Source organism: Zonotrichia leucophrys, chromosome 2, assembly GCF_028769735.1.
Source record: "Zonotrichia leucophrys gambelii isolate GWCS_2022_RI chromosome 2, RI_Zleu_2.0, whole genome shotgun sequence".
NCBI classification, from domain to species: Eukaryota; Metazoa; Chordata; class Aves; order Passeriformes; family Passerellidae; genus Zonotrichia; species Zonotrichia leucophrys.
The window spans coordinates 66,087,159-66,102,795 of record NC_088171.1 but is presented as its reverse complement, the minus strand read 5'-3'; the positions used below and the strand labels follow the sequence as shown (position 1 = coordinate 66,102,795).

The window sequence follows — 15,637 nt, the reverse complement described above, 5'->3', positions numbered from 1 at the left end:
TAGTTTGAGTTTTGTTTTTTTGTTTGTTTGGTTTTTGTTTTTGTTTTTTTTTTTGTTGGGTTTTTTGTTTTGTTTTCTGAGGGGATAATCTATTTTAGATTTAGAAAATACTGTATGAAAGTTTATTTAAAGACTGAAGGGCTTATTTCATCAGTCTTTGTCCTCAGCTGATTCCCTTAATGCCTGAAATCATTCTAAATATAAACCTCCCATAGAGAAAAATCCTGGAAGATACACATGGTTGGTAATGTATCCCTTTTCTGGTCACATTTAACTTATGTCTCTTTTTGCACAGATCCTGAACCTAAATTTCTTCAGCCTTTTTTGTTTGGTGCCTGGTACTGAGAGAGATGGAAGCAGGAGGGCTGTTGCATTAGATTGGTGAGACTCTGGGGTTGCTCAGAGTTCTCTGAGTATCAGGGTAGTACCATGGCTGGCAGGAGGGTCACATCCTGTGGTTTTCCTTCCCTCGTCCCTTGTCACAGCAGAACAGGCAGGGCAGTGACCCTGTGCTGCGTGAGCAGGAGCCGCAGGGCTGGGCCAGTGGCCACAGCCAGGCTCTGCCAGCAGGGAGGTGGCTTGCCAGGCAAGTCACAGGGATGAGGCAGGGCTGAGATCAAGCCAGGAGTCACGTCAGTCAGACTGGGTTCCAGATCTGCAGGGACGTGGCCAGGAAGGGGTGCCGCTCCAGCAAGTGTCTCAGCAGCCTGGTCCCAGGCCAGACAGCCTGGGTCAGAGCTGGCTTGAGCACAGACAGATCAGAGCATCTCCTCAGAGCCCTTATTCATCACCCTGCAGAGTTCAGCTTCAGGTGTTCACCTGCATTTACTTTCTTCTCCTACCTCCTTGCATGGAAATAAGGGGTGTGCAGGACAGCAGATGGTTTGTTACCATGTCACCCTTTTAAATGCCTAATTCCAGCCCAGGACCCAGCACTGGTAGGCAGGTGTCCCCACATCTTTGTTCTAATTTGCAAAAGTTAATAAGCCAGACATTAGCATTTAAGACACTTCTTAAACTGCTTTATGGGGAGTTTTTTTTTGCCTCCTCATATTTCTACTGAAGCAGTTTTCTTCTGTAGGAGTAGGATGCAAACATAAATGCATCTCCTGCAATAAACGGAGAACAGCCATGACCCAGCAATTTTGTAATTGTATAATGCTGGTCTCAAGCCAGGTAACTTGTGAATTTGAATTGCAGTTGTCTTTACCAGAATAAAGACAATAAAAAGCAGAAAACTGGACAGGTATGTGTGTTGGTAAGCTTTTTTACTCTAGGTCAAAGTGTGAACCCTTGCTGCTGTTTCCTGAGCTTTGGATGGCAATAGGTTGAATTGAGAACTGCTGGTAGAAGTCCTTTAGAACTTGTGGTAGAATGCTCATGCTCAGGATAAACAGCATTAATACAGGCAAAGGGACAAGAGAAAAAGTTTAGCCTTACATACTTTTTACCCCTTTGAAAATTTATTAGCATATAATAATTTTTTTTAAGCATTTATGCACTAGCAGTCCAATGTGTATCAATGGATCAGAGTTAAATGACTGTACAAAGCCTGTTAGCCTTTTCTTGCTGCTTGCAACAAGAATTATTCAACACTTGTCATGCTTTGCTTGTGGACATGTAAAGACTGATCTGGTTATGTCAAAGCCCTTTCAAGGTTCATTACCATGTGACAAGGACAGCATGTTTCTTCTAACCACATTTAGTGCCATTTAGCTGTTTATTTTTGTGCTCTAAGGTGACTGACTCACAGACACGTGAGCTATTGGCACATTATTAGTTAATTCCTTGACCAGGCTGATTTCAACTGTCACTGGCATCTTGCATGAGAGTGATTAATTTTGTTTTTTAATTATAAAATCACAGCTCTTATGGCTGTTACCAATTGTCTGAGGATGTCCTTCATTGCCATAGCAAGTTATAGATATGTTCTACAGTTACATTAAGATGCATGTAAGTAGCATAGGGACATCCTTAGTGCTAAGGGAATGGCAAATACTTAGTCCTAGACCAGTGGCAATTGAATTAAACTCGCTAGTGCATTACTAACCAGACAGCCCTATCCTCACAGAGCTTTGACAGCATCAAAAAAAAGGGGCATTTTCTCTGGGTGCAATTTTCCTAACAAAATATTTGACTTTTTGGTACAATTGTTTTAGATTAAATTGCTTTCCAGGAAGTTAATATAACCCATATATTATGACACACTGGGTCAACAAAAGGAGTTTAAATTTTAATATTCATTTATAAAAGCCATACAAATAAATTAATTTTTTTTAAAATGCTTGAAGTCATCATTAACAACTTTACACATCTTTAAAGAGCATACTCACTTTTTACTTTAAAAGGGCAAGTTTAATGTTACTATAAACTCTAAAGCATTTATTCTAAATGGAATTGTTAACAGAAGTAGCCCAGCTCAACATCCTAATAAAAAATTCACTGTACATTGCAAAGTCCTTTGGGCAATATTATTATAAAAGTTAGCATAAAAGCTGGGGAAAGTACTGAATGTGCATATAAACACTAACATACTGAATTATTAAAGTTTTGTGTGTGTTTTCAGGTACCTAAATTGGCCTTTAAGATCTAAAACAGAAACCAGTGTCCTTGAAGAACAGACCAATAGTCTTCCTCATGTAGCCTATTTAAACTCTGTAGTTTAGTCTGGTCACCCAATAAAGAATGTAGGAACATGAGTTTAGTGATAGTTTAGGCATTTTGGCTAATTCACCCTTAATATGACTGACTGCAGTAATTTAGGCTCTTGAAAGGTCACTGTGAAATGCCCTTGCCAGGACAGAGATAAATCTCTACAGAACTTTGACCAAAAATGCCAACAAGTTAATTAAAACAGTAGAATCTGATCGTTAGGCTTCACTTCACAGCTTGGTAAGTGGTATTCAGTACTTGTTTAGCTATTTTCCAATATTGCTGTATCATTCAACAGCCCTCTATCAGCCAGATTTCTAGACCTTCCTTGTGTAATATCTATCAGTGGATTGCCTATGTCCTATTACAAGGGTTTCAGTTCTCATTGCTACATGAATATTTGTACCTTACAGACCCTGAGTAACTCTTAGTTACAAGTGAGTTCTGAAATCCTTGCAGGATGCTGATGCTCTTCACAAAGCCAGATTTGTGCTTTCACTCTTGTCTTCCTGCTAAGGACCCAGCCTAACACCTGGAAGCCTGGTGCTGCTCTGCTTCAGCCCTTCTGCGTGCTTCAAGCATATCCCAGCAGCAGATGTTGCACTGGATGAACAACCCTAACCCAAGCTGTTGCAAAGAGTATGAGAACTGGAGATCTATCTATAGAAAACATTGGGTGAAATCTACATCTCAGTTTTGGCAATATGTGTTGTACAATACTTCACTGCATCCTACTTTACAGCCAGTATTTTACATGGTGTTATATGTGCTATACAAATAATAGAACACAAGGTCTTTTTTTCTTCTTTACTGTTGCATAGTCTTAGGAAAAGCTGGAGCAAATAGGCTTTTCAGGTTCTCACAGAGCATGTAATATCCACACAGGATGGTATTTTCTATCTGTTTCCTCCATATTTGGCCACCCAGTCTGTTCTCCCGTGTACTCGCTGAATTGTTGGGGGGCGAGTGAACATACTCATGTTTTTTGCTGCTGCATTGAAAGCAGGACCTGGTAATGGAGGACGAGCAGCTTTGTTTTTCCAGGAATAATCTGAAAGGAATAAGAACTCAGAATTAATTATGACTAAAAAGGAATAAGAACTCAGAATTAATTACAACTATTTTACTCCTCTACAGAGAAAAGAATGAGTGCTTACAGAGGACTTATGGTCCTCAATGATGCTGATGTAACAGGATGCTTTGGTCTCCTATAGGTCATAAAACATCCTGAGTTGGAAGGGACCCACTAGGATTACAGAGTCCAGCTCCTGGCCCAACACAGGACAACCCCAAGAATCACACCACGTGCCTAAGACCATGCTGTCTGTGCTTGTTTTCAGAAAATATTATTTTTCCAATAGTTTGTGTGTATTATTCTCACCTACTGAATAGTGGTTTTGCAGTAATCCTCCGAGAAAGCACTGAGAACGAAATTCAGTGGAAAAACTGATGCAAATGCCTGCAACTCTGTATCTCCTATTACAAAACTGCTACAGTATGAAAGTGTTCTATCTCAAATATTTAAAAAAGCATGTCATTATAATATTGATAAACTGAGTAAGATTGAAACAGCTTGGCCTGAAGAACACCTCTCAGAGACCCTCTTGTTCCTTTTGAGATTTTATGCCTTTTATTCCCCTCCTGCTTAGCTCAGAACTCCTGGTGTACTTGGGGGCAAGTCTTCTTTGCCCCATTTCTCTATTGATTTAATAGAATTTATTCCAAGTTTGAAGGCCTTTTTTCTCTCTTAATAATTACACCCACCTGATCTCAGGCACTAGCAGTAGCACAGTGCTGTATTCCTGACCTTCCTATTCACATTTCCCCCTCTGACACTGCAGGTAGTGGCTACTTCCTTAAGTTTCATGTGATTAAAATAATTGCTCTGCTGCAGGGGCTGACATTTCTTTATGTTCATGACCAATTCAACCATTTTCCTAAGTCTTTAAAATCATCCAGCCAGGACACCTTTTATTCAGACTCCTGCTATGCCTTACCCTTGTTTCCTAGGCATTCCTAAGGTAGTTTCTGCCTCTTCCATTCCTACTTTTGTACTTTAATCTTACTGTGTACTGATACTCTTTAAAATGAAATTTAACATTTAAATTGATAGGGGTTTTGGTGCCTAGGTATCCTTCTGTTTTTTAGAGAAAACCACCTGGTTTTGGTAGCATTTTAACACCAGTGGATTGAACCTGTTAAGGAACAGGTGAGGATCAAGACATTTAAAAAGCAGGAACATCAAGGACCTTAAATCTGGGGTCACGTCTCCACCTCTGAAAACTCTTTCTTTTTATTGTAGGCTGGCATTCCCTATCTTTCATCAGCAAGTATGATTCCAGTCTATACTATCTTGGCAATAAAGGCCGCTTTTCCTGGTATTTTCCTCAGAAAAAATGGATCTTGTATATTACATTAAATTATGGCATAATAAAATAGCAGAAAAATTAAAAGAGCAGAAAACAATTGAGAGCATAACTTAGTACATTTTGGATAATATAAAGCAAGGGGTCACCAAAAATGTTAATGTTCAAATACTGACATCGAGGAGATTAAACCTGCCATTTGCTTTGTCCTTATCTCTATTCCCATATAACTCTGAAGATTTTAAGCTAAATATGAGTGGTTTAAGTGATAGGATTCTTGTTCTTCTCCAGGACACAGAAGAGTATCTTAATTGACCTCCATCTGCCAGCCTTTCTGACTTCTACTACACATACTCCATTTCTAAATACAGATAACAATAAATTTTATTTCCTGTGGCACATCACAAGTGATTTTTTTTTCACTATTCACAGCAGTCTAGAGAGAATTGCAGATTTTGTCCTCCTGTGAACTTCCTGATCCATGCATTGTGACAAATCAACTCTCGCAGTTTTGTTTCAGTAGTGAATCAATAAGATAATGAAGTGCAGCTCCAGCCTTTCTGGGTGGGTTTCTGATCAAGTCGGACACAGAATATGCATACATCTAAGCATATTTTATATATATCTATATATGTATGTATGTGTGTGTGTGTGCCATCTCCTTCCTTCCCTCCTGCTCCAGTTCTCTGAAGCCACTTGCAAGTTCTTAAGGAGAAGAGGTAACTCAAAGGAGCATGTCAGCAAAAAGACAACATTATTAAGCAGAACTTGTGAGATTGGTCTGCCATGGACCCTTTGGTTAAACAATTCACCATTGGTTTAGGGCCTTGCTATTTCCTCTGAAGTAACCAGAGAAGTGGGCTGCTGGGTGTGGACAACAGCTCCAATCTTCACTCACAAACTTTCTCCTGCATCCTGAGCACTGCTGTTCATCTTCTCTGCATCAGAAACATGACAATGAAGAAGGTGCTCAGAATGTCACCAATGCTGCAGAGGATCCAAGGTAACAGTTACATTCAGAAGAGATTTCACATTGTTTTTAACAAATGAATGTTAAAAACATGACCCTTTACTACAGAGTTGTGGAGTTACATGTTTTTACAATTCTGCTTAGCCCATCAACACTAATGAACAGTAGTTTAACAAATGGTCCAAATCTTTTTTGCACCTTTTGTAATTATTTTCTCTTTTATGTAACAAATATTAGTAGCAGTAGTTTCTCTATCAGGACAGGCTCTAGGCACCTACATGCAGTTCACTTGTATTAAGAACTGATGCCCCACAATTTTATTTACAAAACTTGAGGAAAACCAAGAGCTAATAAATCCCTTAGAAAGCAGAGAAAATTAACATTTCTCTTTGTCTTGGATATGAGCAGTAAAAGAATATTTCTTACCCGATACAGGTGCACCAAGAGGTGCTAGCTGTATCCGTTGTCCAGCTGATCCAACTTCTTTTTTATGGAAGGAAGAGGTGTGTAGTCCCAATGGGTTGTAAGCACCACTACTTACAAAGCCAGGGTTTCCTGTTGACATTGCAGAATTTTAGAATTTTCAGCTGCTTTCAGAAAACTCTGCCTACTTTTTATACTCACTTCATATTATATTTGCAGTACTACAAGAGTGCCAAGTATGTGTGTTCTTTAAAAACTCCCTAGTGCTCATCTCTTGAAAAACAAACATTCTTGCATTGAATTTATTCTTTGCTTTTTGTATAGTTGGACCCTTTTCAGCACTAGCAGACAGAAATTCAGCAGGAATAAAGACAAACAGCAGGATGAGCAATTCCTTAGTTCTTCCACCAAATTTAAGACCACATAGAAAGGTTTTCACTAAGTTGAAGAGAAATGTAGGATTTTACCTTTTGTTTACATCTACTTACTTTACCAGAAGCTGATTTAACTAGTGCTCAGTATTAGTCTTGTGGTCAACATGTTTGGCCTAAATCTATTGAAAATAATGGAATCCAACATCTCTGGTGCAAAGTGGTGCACCACTTGAAGTTGACTTTGACAGTTCCCACAGTTAAAGGCCTGCTATACAAGTCAGAGCAAATGATCCTCTCTCTTTAACCCTGGTTATAATTCTGTTTGTGCCTAGTTTTGGTCCATGTCTTTCTTTAAACCAGCACTACCCTGGGCAGGCTGACATTACCATCCTCATTTGAAAGCTAGGAAGCATTGTGCATGTACACGCAAAATTAGTTCTGAAATTAGTGTCCACCGGAACAGCGGTCTGTTACAATACTTACTCCCTGCTCCAAGAAAATCCCTTACCATCTCCACGTCTGTTATCACTTGGGACAATGTTAAGACTGTGCTGGCATAATGTCCAGAGAGAAATGCTTTTTCTCTAGTGGTAAGGTTCTGTGTTCAGTAGTATTAAGTTTATTTTGACCTTTATCATGTGTGAGCATATTCATCACAGCTTCAACAGTAGTTACAGTAAAATACAGCTTCTGCTTTGCCTGTTTTTCTGTCTCCTAAATCTTTGGCCTTTGGGCAATCCCATAATGTTCCTCTTCACACAAACACTCCCAGACCTCTGTGATTTCAGAGCAGTGGAACTATAAGGCACAAACTAGGCAGCCTGGAATATTGAGTTTCCTCCCTTTTACTCAAAGGTAACTCCACCAAAACCTGTGCAAGCACAGCACTGTAAGATCAGTGTAACAAGCGGAGAACCCAAATGCAGGAAAAGGTGCAAGTCCTGAGTGCTGTCAGGGACAAGCATGTTCTGCATTAGGATAATTTCCTCACCATTATCCAGTGACCTGCTGTGGGTTATGATTAGGGTAATAAAATATTCTCTGTCTTTTAAAGCACAGTAAGTTCCAAGAATCCAAAAGAAGCTTTTACATCACTTCTATAAATGCCTCCCATGCAAAACCACTGCCATGATGAAGAAAGCAAAGTTTGACAAAAGAGATTGCAACTAAAAATGGCAGGATACAATCATCAGGAACCTGTGTTATAAGTGCAATTTTTTTTACAAGAAACTGTAAAACATAAATAGGAAATGTACAAAGAACCAGGCTATAATTGCTACAATTTACCTTTTGGATCTTCTAATTTTTCATTCAACCTTTCTTTGCATGATAGCTTTTCAATAGGTATAATTAAGTTCTCATCTGTAGACAAGGAAAATTAAAGGAAGAAAAAGATGGAAAGACAGAACTTCAGAAGAAGGGTATGAAGAACCAATTTAGGTCATGTAAAAGAAATGAGGAAGGAAAAAAGCAAGCAAGAATAAATATCTGACACATTAGTAACTAAAATGTCTTATCCTTGTTTTCTTGAGCAGAAAGGAAGAGGTTAGTCGAAGAGGTAACTTTAGAAGGCCCATTCTAATTATGGACTAATAATATGATTCTCCAACAATGCAATTACATTCTATATACAATTTTAAGGACTTGGTCATATCTTCAAAGTTGACTGATCATAAATTTACAATCCTTCATAAATAAAGCATTTGTAATTATTTGCTCCTATCTTATTTTGCCTTAGAGCCATGTTGGGGCTGATGAAAAAAAAAGCCCATTTAAATAAACTATACATAGTTACTTAAACAGCAGTATCAACTTTCAGACTGTCAATGTGAAAAGAGAAAAGATATAGTTTACATGTATTGTATTCCTGTGATCCAGCTATTCTGGTTCCATGTGTTTCATGTGTGTCTTAAATGTTGCTGTCTCCCCAGTATTTGAAACATCACATGCAATTCAAGATATTGATAGAAATACCAAGTATTTTCAAACAAAAAATAATCAGTTTTAGTGCTTTATTTCTTTAAATTCTTGGTAGTAAGACAAAGGCAGGATTTCTACCATTAGCATTCATTCCAATTGTATCTTCACTGCAGTTCAGTAGGTGGATGTCTAGCCAATTGATGAAAACTTTTGGAAGCAGCTATTTGCTTTTCTGTGCCTGATTCCCTTGCCAGATTATTTATAAATAATTTACTTCTGAGGCACATGGATACTCTATTTCAGAAAACAAAAAATTTATACAAGATGATACAAAAAACCTCTTCTATTTCATAATAAACTCTGGTAGGTGCTGTTGTTTCTCCACTTTCTAAAATTTTGCACATTAATTCAAATGAAAAACTTCAGCTTGCCTGACTTTCAGAGGGGAAAATGAGGTTTGTTGACACTGCAGAATGGCTATCAAAGTTCTATTAAAAATCAGCATCTGCATGTAAACAAACCTTCTCAAGTTCTTGCTGAACAAGCATGTGAAGATGGGTGGTTTATTGGCACTGAAGTATTTGGAGAGTGACTCGTGCTAGCTGGACAATGGCTGCAGAGTTGTTAACCAGGTAACCTCCCATAACAGGGACAGAGTACCTGAGTTATAGGGCTTGGGGGTGAGAAGACACATTTCAGTCCAGATTCTGATGCTTTCCTCAGTGAAATCTTAGATAAAGTGTTTACTAGTGTTGGACTTCACTCTGTAGAATGCTGATAATAGTGCTCTTCACAAAACATAGTCTCACTGGAAGTTCCTTCCTGGAAATAAGGGGACTTTTCTTGCAGCAAAGGATTTAGGACAAGGCTAGTAAATTGATAAAAGACATGTCTAAAATATCAGGCAGCACTTTTATTACATGAGCACACCACCCACTGTTACGTTTTCATGGGTGAGACTGCTGTTTGATAGTGTTCCACAGCATAGGGAGCAGGCAGTAATGAGGCCAAACTACTTGCTTAAATACAGTAAAATAATGGTCTCAGTGGATTATATACAAAATTTATCTTGACAGAACTTTACAAATATACAGAGCTGGTCTGTACCTTCTTAATGTTCTGAAAGCAAAATACATCATATCACAAAAGAAAAAGTTGGGTTTTTTTAAGAGTCTTTCACTAAAACAAGAGAAAAACAGAGTCTAGAACCTAAGCTTAACTGCAGAAGTTAAACCAGATGATCTTAACTAAAGTAAATCAAAGTCTGAGGAGATATAATGTGACCATTTTCAATTACACTTTTACCTGTAGTATTTCTGCTGTAAGTCACTCCTCCCCCAACATTTCCTAGTGATTTAGCAAACAATTGGTTGTTCCAGGTTCCATGTGATCCTTCTTTATTGACTGCTGCTAAAGAGACATTCTTTGGGTTTACACCTTAGAAAACAAATGAAAATGTTTTAATACCAAATTTTATATATGTTTTATACCAAAATGTTATAAATGCCAATTTTCAAACTTAATTCAGCCAATAAATGATATTTCTAAAACAGAAAACCAACACTGAACCATTTCTCTTATAATGCAAAACACCATTAATGTAAATTAATCATGTCCATTGATTAGATTTTTAAACTGAACCATGAAAACCAGTGACACTAATTTAAGAACAATTCTCTTCATACTTTCAAGAGAACATTTACAAGACTTTTCAGTATAGCTACTTGGTTTCTATAAAACCATAATCTCATAATTGATACTTCTGTTTGTCAAAAAAAGGAACACACAAATTAAAAATACCTATCCAAAATTTGGGTTCCCAAGGCTGAAAATAAACTATTTCTTCAAGGGTTAAGTTAAAAAGTAGGACAAAGGTTCTTGTGACTTCAGCATGTTACAAGCATTACAACAGTTAGTAGGATTAGAACGCATGAAAGCAGCTCCCAGATCTACTGGTTGCAGAACTAAAGTAATATGGATAAATAATAACAATGTTCCTTGGACCTATTATTCCCTTAAATGTTGAAATGAATTATTTTTTATATCTATGCCTCTCTCATTGAAAACCATGGAGACATTAGAATTGTGTTTAATAAAACATAAAAAATACAAATGAGTTTTTTATTTGTGTTACCTTTAGATACAGAAGTTCCTCACTCTTTATATTTTTCTTTTGGACTTAAACTGTTAATTCTCTGAGCATCCTATTTAACATTCTAGAATTGAAGTCATCACTGCCCTAATGAGCTCCTGACAAATTAATCATATGTTCTATCAAAACAACTTGCCTGACAATGAGGAATTCCTCTGTGAGGCACCTAAATTCTCAAATGTGGATTACAGAAGTCATAGTATGATTACTGTTATTGTACAAACCACCACAGTAACAAAAGATACTGAGACACCAAGAAAATAATTTGATTATAGAATATATTCAGAATACTAACTAAAGGAAACATTCACTTTGCTTTCTCCTTTTCATTCTCATTCCCAGTAATTAAATAATGTTATTTTCCTGAAAAAAATCACCCAGATTTAGACTAAGGTATCTATTTCTAAAGAAAGATGACTGCCTTGAGAAAGGAAGTGAGTGTATGAATTCCTACCAGTGCCAGTAGATGGATATTTCTAAACACTTTGTACAAGGAAGGGGACTGTGTTTATCAAAACTTGTATGTTCAGAAAACCCCAAACATCCTGACAATGCAAAATTGGTAAATATGCGCTATATAAAATCATAAAATGGTTTGGGTTGGAAGGGACCTTAAAAATCATCCGGTTCCAATTGCCCTGCCACGGGCAGGGACTCCTTCCACTAGACCAGGTTGCTCAATGTTCCATCAAATCTGGCCTTGAACACTGCCAGGGATGGGGCATCCACAGGTCCTCTGGACAATCTGTCCAGTGCCTCATGACCCTCACAGTAAAGAATTTCTTTTGTATATCTTTTCTACATTTCCCCTCTTTCCATTTGAATCGATTACTCCTAGCCCTATCACTACAGTCCTGATGAAAAACATGTATGTAGTTTCTTTAGTCCTCACATACACCTTCTCATAGATTAATCGGGATATATTCCTAGTAACCCAAGAGATGTTGGATTTATATTACTGAGGATTTTTTATGTTACAGGTCATAAGAGGGCCTGTGAACTTTTATAGTGTACAAGCAGTGTTGAGGTCCTGCCATGTTTTCATAGCCAGGAACTGCTGCATCAATTGTGATATCTTCTGGGAAAGCCATTGAGTCCAAAACATGAAAATTTAGTTTGGTTAAGACAAAATTATCCAGTAAGAAATCTAAAGCTTAAATGTATTGTATGTAGATTGTGCACAGCTTGTATTTTCCATATGTATTGACTTTTAACCTTACCAGGCAGATATCTTGATTGGCTTATATAATAATCTTTAGCTGATGTATTTGATCTCTCAGAATCATTTCTCATCAGAATCTTGTTTTCCCCTCCTGGCTGGACACAGTGTGAAGCTTTTGGTTCTGGCACACTGAAAAATCAAAATTTTCAAACCATGTGACCAACAACTCCAGATCAGAATACCACAAGCTGACCTTAGCCTGAAGAATACAGTGCTCTTTGCTTATCCTACTTTTCTCAGTAGAGTATGCTTCCACAAGGTAACAGTCAGACCTAACACCTCACAAGAGCCTGACCTGAGATTTGAAGAAAGAAATGTATCCAACACTATGGAATAAAAGCAAATGTGCCCAAATGGCAGAACATAGTACCATTCAACTGACAATGGAAGTAATGTTAGTATGTCAAATTTTAGTAAAACAATTTCTTAAGTACACAACAAATACCTGAACCATATAGTGCCTGAAAACAAATTTCATTCTGTTTGGATATGTTGTTACTGGCACTGTAACAACATAACACCCAAAGCTGATCTGCTCATGCAATTCTTGGCATTCTTGCAGAATTCTGGTGACTTGAATTTTAATAGACTTGTCTTAATCAGTCCATAAATCTACTTCTGGACACTGTTTACTAAAAGAAATTGTTATTTTATAATTGCAGGACCTACCTAAAAAGAAATTCCTTGTTTTTCTTTTCTTTTAACAGTGCAATGCTAGGCTTCTTTGAAGATGACATTCCAAATTCAGGGTCATCCAAGTCATCCCAGCTATCCACAGCCTTTACCAAAGTCCGACCCCACCGTCTTCTGCAGGCTTTAGAACCTAGTACACCATTCAGAGGGCCACTAGCTGCTTGTTTCTATTTTAAATAAATTAAAATAATAGAAGTTAAAATCAAAATAAAAAAGCACTTTAATTAATTTCTAAAATTTTGTATTTTGTATCTTGTATAACTCCTGACTACAGACTTTGAGGGAATTACAGAATTTGAGGGAATTTTTGCCAGTGTGTTGTACCTGTTTTGGTCATAGTCTCATTATGACTTTAAGTACAAAATATAATAATGCCAGCATGTATTTGAAGTGTAGTTGTTTTGGACTTTCATCCTTGAATTACTCAAGTTTACCTGAACTAGTGAGGTTAACATTCTGTTCGCAAACCCAGTTCAGTGCTCAACCACTGTTTCTGGCATCTTGCAGAACTCATGCTCTGAACAGTGGTAGGTGGGCTGTCAAGAAATAGAGCACAGTGGTGCAGAACACTGCTGTGCCCCCAAAGTAAATACAGCAAATAAAAGAAATATTTCTTTAACATTCTGTTTCAAGGAAATTATTACATTTCAAAACTCTCCTTCTATCATTTGCTTTCCAGTATTCTCTGAATACTTGTTATTTTTTACATACTTTGTATTGCAGTTCAGTGAGTACAAGTACAAAGCAAAATGGAAGTTACAAAACCAAAGTTTACTACCAATCTTCCTAAAAATCATAATTGCTAAATTCTTTCAAGGTTAAGAGCTGGATGAACCTGTCTGGGTATTTTCCTGCATGAGGCAAGTGAAGTTGTCCCTTTCCACTTCTCTGTTGTGACAGTATTGTTGTGATTGTTTCTCAAACGTCAATAGGTAACAGCTGTTCCAACTCCATTACTGCATAAGCATGTCACTGAGGGGTATTATGATGAACATTGTTGTTACAAGCAATCTATTCTTCTGACTTGCTCTAAAATTTTAATAAGCAGACAGTTATATCTTCACTTATTCCCTAGTTATCTATCTGCATCTTCTCTAATAAAACATATGACAATTTTCAAGGGATCACCTGGCTGAACATCCTAAGAACTTTTAATAAAACCATCTATGTAGTTACTGAAGACAGCTTACAGGCGATGAGTCTTTATTGATCATTGGAAAAAGTGGTTGTGACTGTGGCTGCTGCTGCTTTGGTACTTGCTGGTTAGCTGTATTCTGAGGCAACTGAATTTGCTGGAGAGGCTGGTGGTTAACCTTTGGCAAGGGCTGTGGCTGTGTTTTGTCAGGTAAATCAGGTGAAGACAGAGGTTCTGGCTTAGCTTCCAGTTTAGGTAAAGATGGCTTTGGCTCTGTTGGCTGAACTGGTTTAACAGGAGTCTGCTTCTCCAGATACTGTGGGGGAGGTCCTAAAATTTGGCCAACTTGAAAGTAAGGGTGCTTCAAAGCCTGCAGAGGAAGATATAACACATTAATTTTAACTTCAAAAAGTTGACTTTGGTAACCTCATCAAGGATTTAAGCAGGTTACTGAAACATTTGAGCAAGCTTTACAGCAGATGGAAGGGTAATGAGATCATATGTAAAGTGCATATTGAGAACTGGCAGTTCTGTATTTCAAACTCTTACATAACTTAGTAAGACTGATCCACTTTTCCATGTAACAGCAGTCATATCCTTTTGCTTCCTTCTTTATTGCTAGGTGGAGATGCATTATACATTTAACACCATTCTATATTTATGCAGTAACAAATTTCTCTTTCAAAGAGGTAGATCCCGCTACTTTTAGCATATGCTTTATTTACATGTCTCCACTGCTGACTGTGTTTCAGCAACTCAGGGAATAGCCTGAGTTTTCAAATTAAAAACAGAACAAAACCAACAAAAAGAAAAGCTCCAGAAGTGAGATGGTGTATGGGTTCTACAATTAGAGAATGTTAATGAGCAAGGTTTCTCCCCCATTTTTCTTATCACCAGCTTTTGCTTTTCTTTAAAATACATTCACTGTGCCTGCTGTGCCTTCATGGTGTTTATTAAGAAAATATAGTGTCTGTCTTAAGGCAGATGTTCATTTGATCCTTTCCTCTGACCTTTCCATGTCCTCTGTTAGATGCAGAGCTCAGACACACCTTAGTAACACACCTCCCACTATATCAAAACAACCCACTCTGTTAATCCTCCTGGATAGGATCCTACTCTTTGTTAGTTCTCAAATGCATGTTTTGCCTCAGCTGCACTCAAGAATAGCTGCCTTTGAACACACTGCCATGTATATGCATTAAACTCTTCCTTTTGACTGTGGATTACACATCTGCTGCAGCTGCTTCCTCGATAACTCACCTGGGTAAAAGCTGGTTATTTGCTTTTATAAAGCACCATAGAGTACTTTGTGTACAGGTACATAGTACTGGACTACAGATAGATCTCCATCTCTGTACAATAGACATGCTTTATAAAGTGGAGAGGATTGTTTGCTTTATTTGGTACCATCTGCTTAACTGCTTCTGAATCACTTACGGTACATCCACCTAGGGTAACTTGCAGTATGTCCTTTCTTTCTCAATTGTATTCCTCTTTTATATGTTCTAAATAGGATTACATTAGGTAAGAATAATAAAAAAAAATCCACAGAATGTACCATCTTTGGTCCTTGAAATATGTGTTTTGAAAATTAATTTGGAGAAAAATTGTGATCTTTGTGACCTATTGGCATGTTCTTCACAAAGGTCTTTCTTCATCACTTCATACAACTTATATTCCAAGTTAAAATAAGCCTTAGCTCTTCCATACTGCATTCCATCTGTGGCTTC

At 37.6% G+C, this 15,637-nt stretch overlaps 1 protein-coding gene across 10 annotated transcripts in view; it reads right to left on the bottom strand.

Annotated features, from left to right (window-relative positions):
- Positions 1 to 1,441: 1,441 nt before the first annotated feature.
- The window catches only part of MAK (male germ cell associated kinase), a 30,691-nt gene continuing 16,495 nt past the window's right edge, over positions 1,442 to 15,637 (bottom strand). For 6 of the 10 annotated variants that reach the window (XM_064705287.1, XM_064705288.1, XM_064705289.1 and 3 more), the window contains exons 9-15: positions 13,963 to 14,277; positions 12,749 to 12,939; positions 12,078 to 12,208; positions 10,011 to 10,142; positions 8,073 to 8,147; positions 6,415 to 6,543; positions 1,442 to 3,703 (exon numbers count right to left, since the gene is read on the bottom strand). In XM_064705287.1, the coding sequence (XP_064561357.1) occupies positions 3,549 to 3,703; positions 6,415 to 6,543; positions 8,073 to 8,147; positions 10,011 to 10,142; positions 12,078 to 12,208; positions 12,749 to 12,939; positions 13,963 to 14,277 (1,128 nt within the window). In that variant the 3' untranslated portion in view covers positions 1,442 to 3,548. Of the gene's footprint in view, positions 3,704 to 4,706; positions 6,006 to 6,414; positions 6,544 to 8,072; positions 8,148 to 9,074; positions 9,528 to 10,010; positions 10,143 to 12,077; positions 12,209 to 12,748; positions 12,940 to 13,962; positions 14,278 to 15,637 lie in introns of those variants that run through there. The other 4 variants (XM_064705295.1, XM_064705294.1, XM_064705293.1 and 1 more) reach the window with 4 other exon arrangements.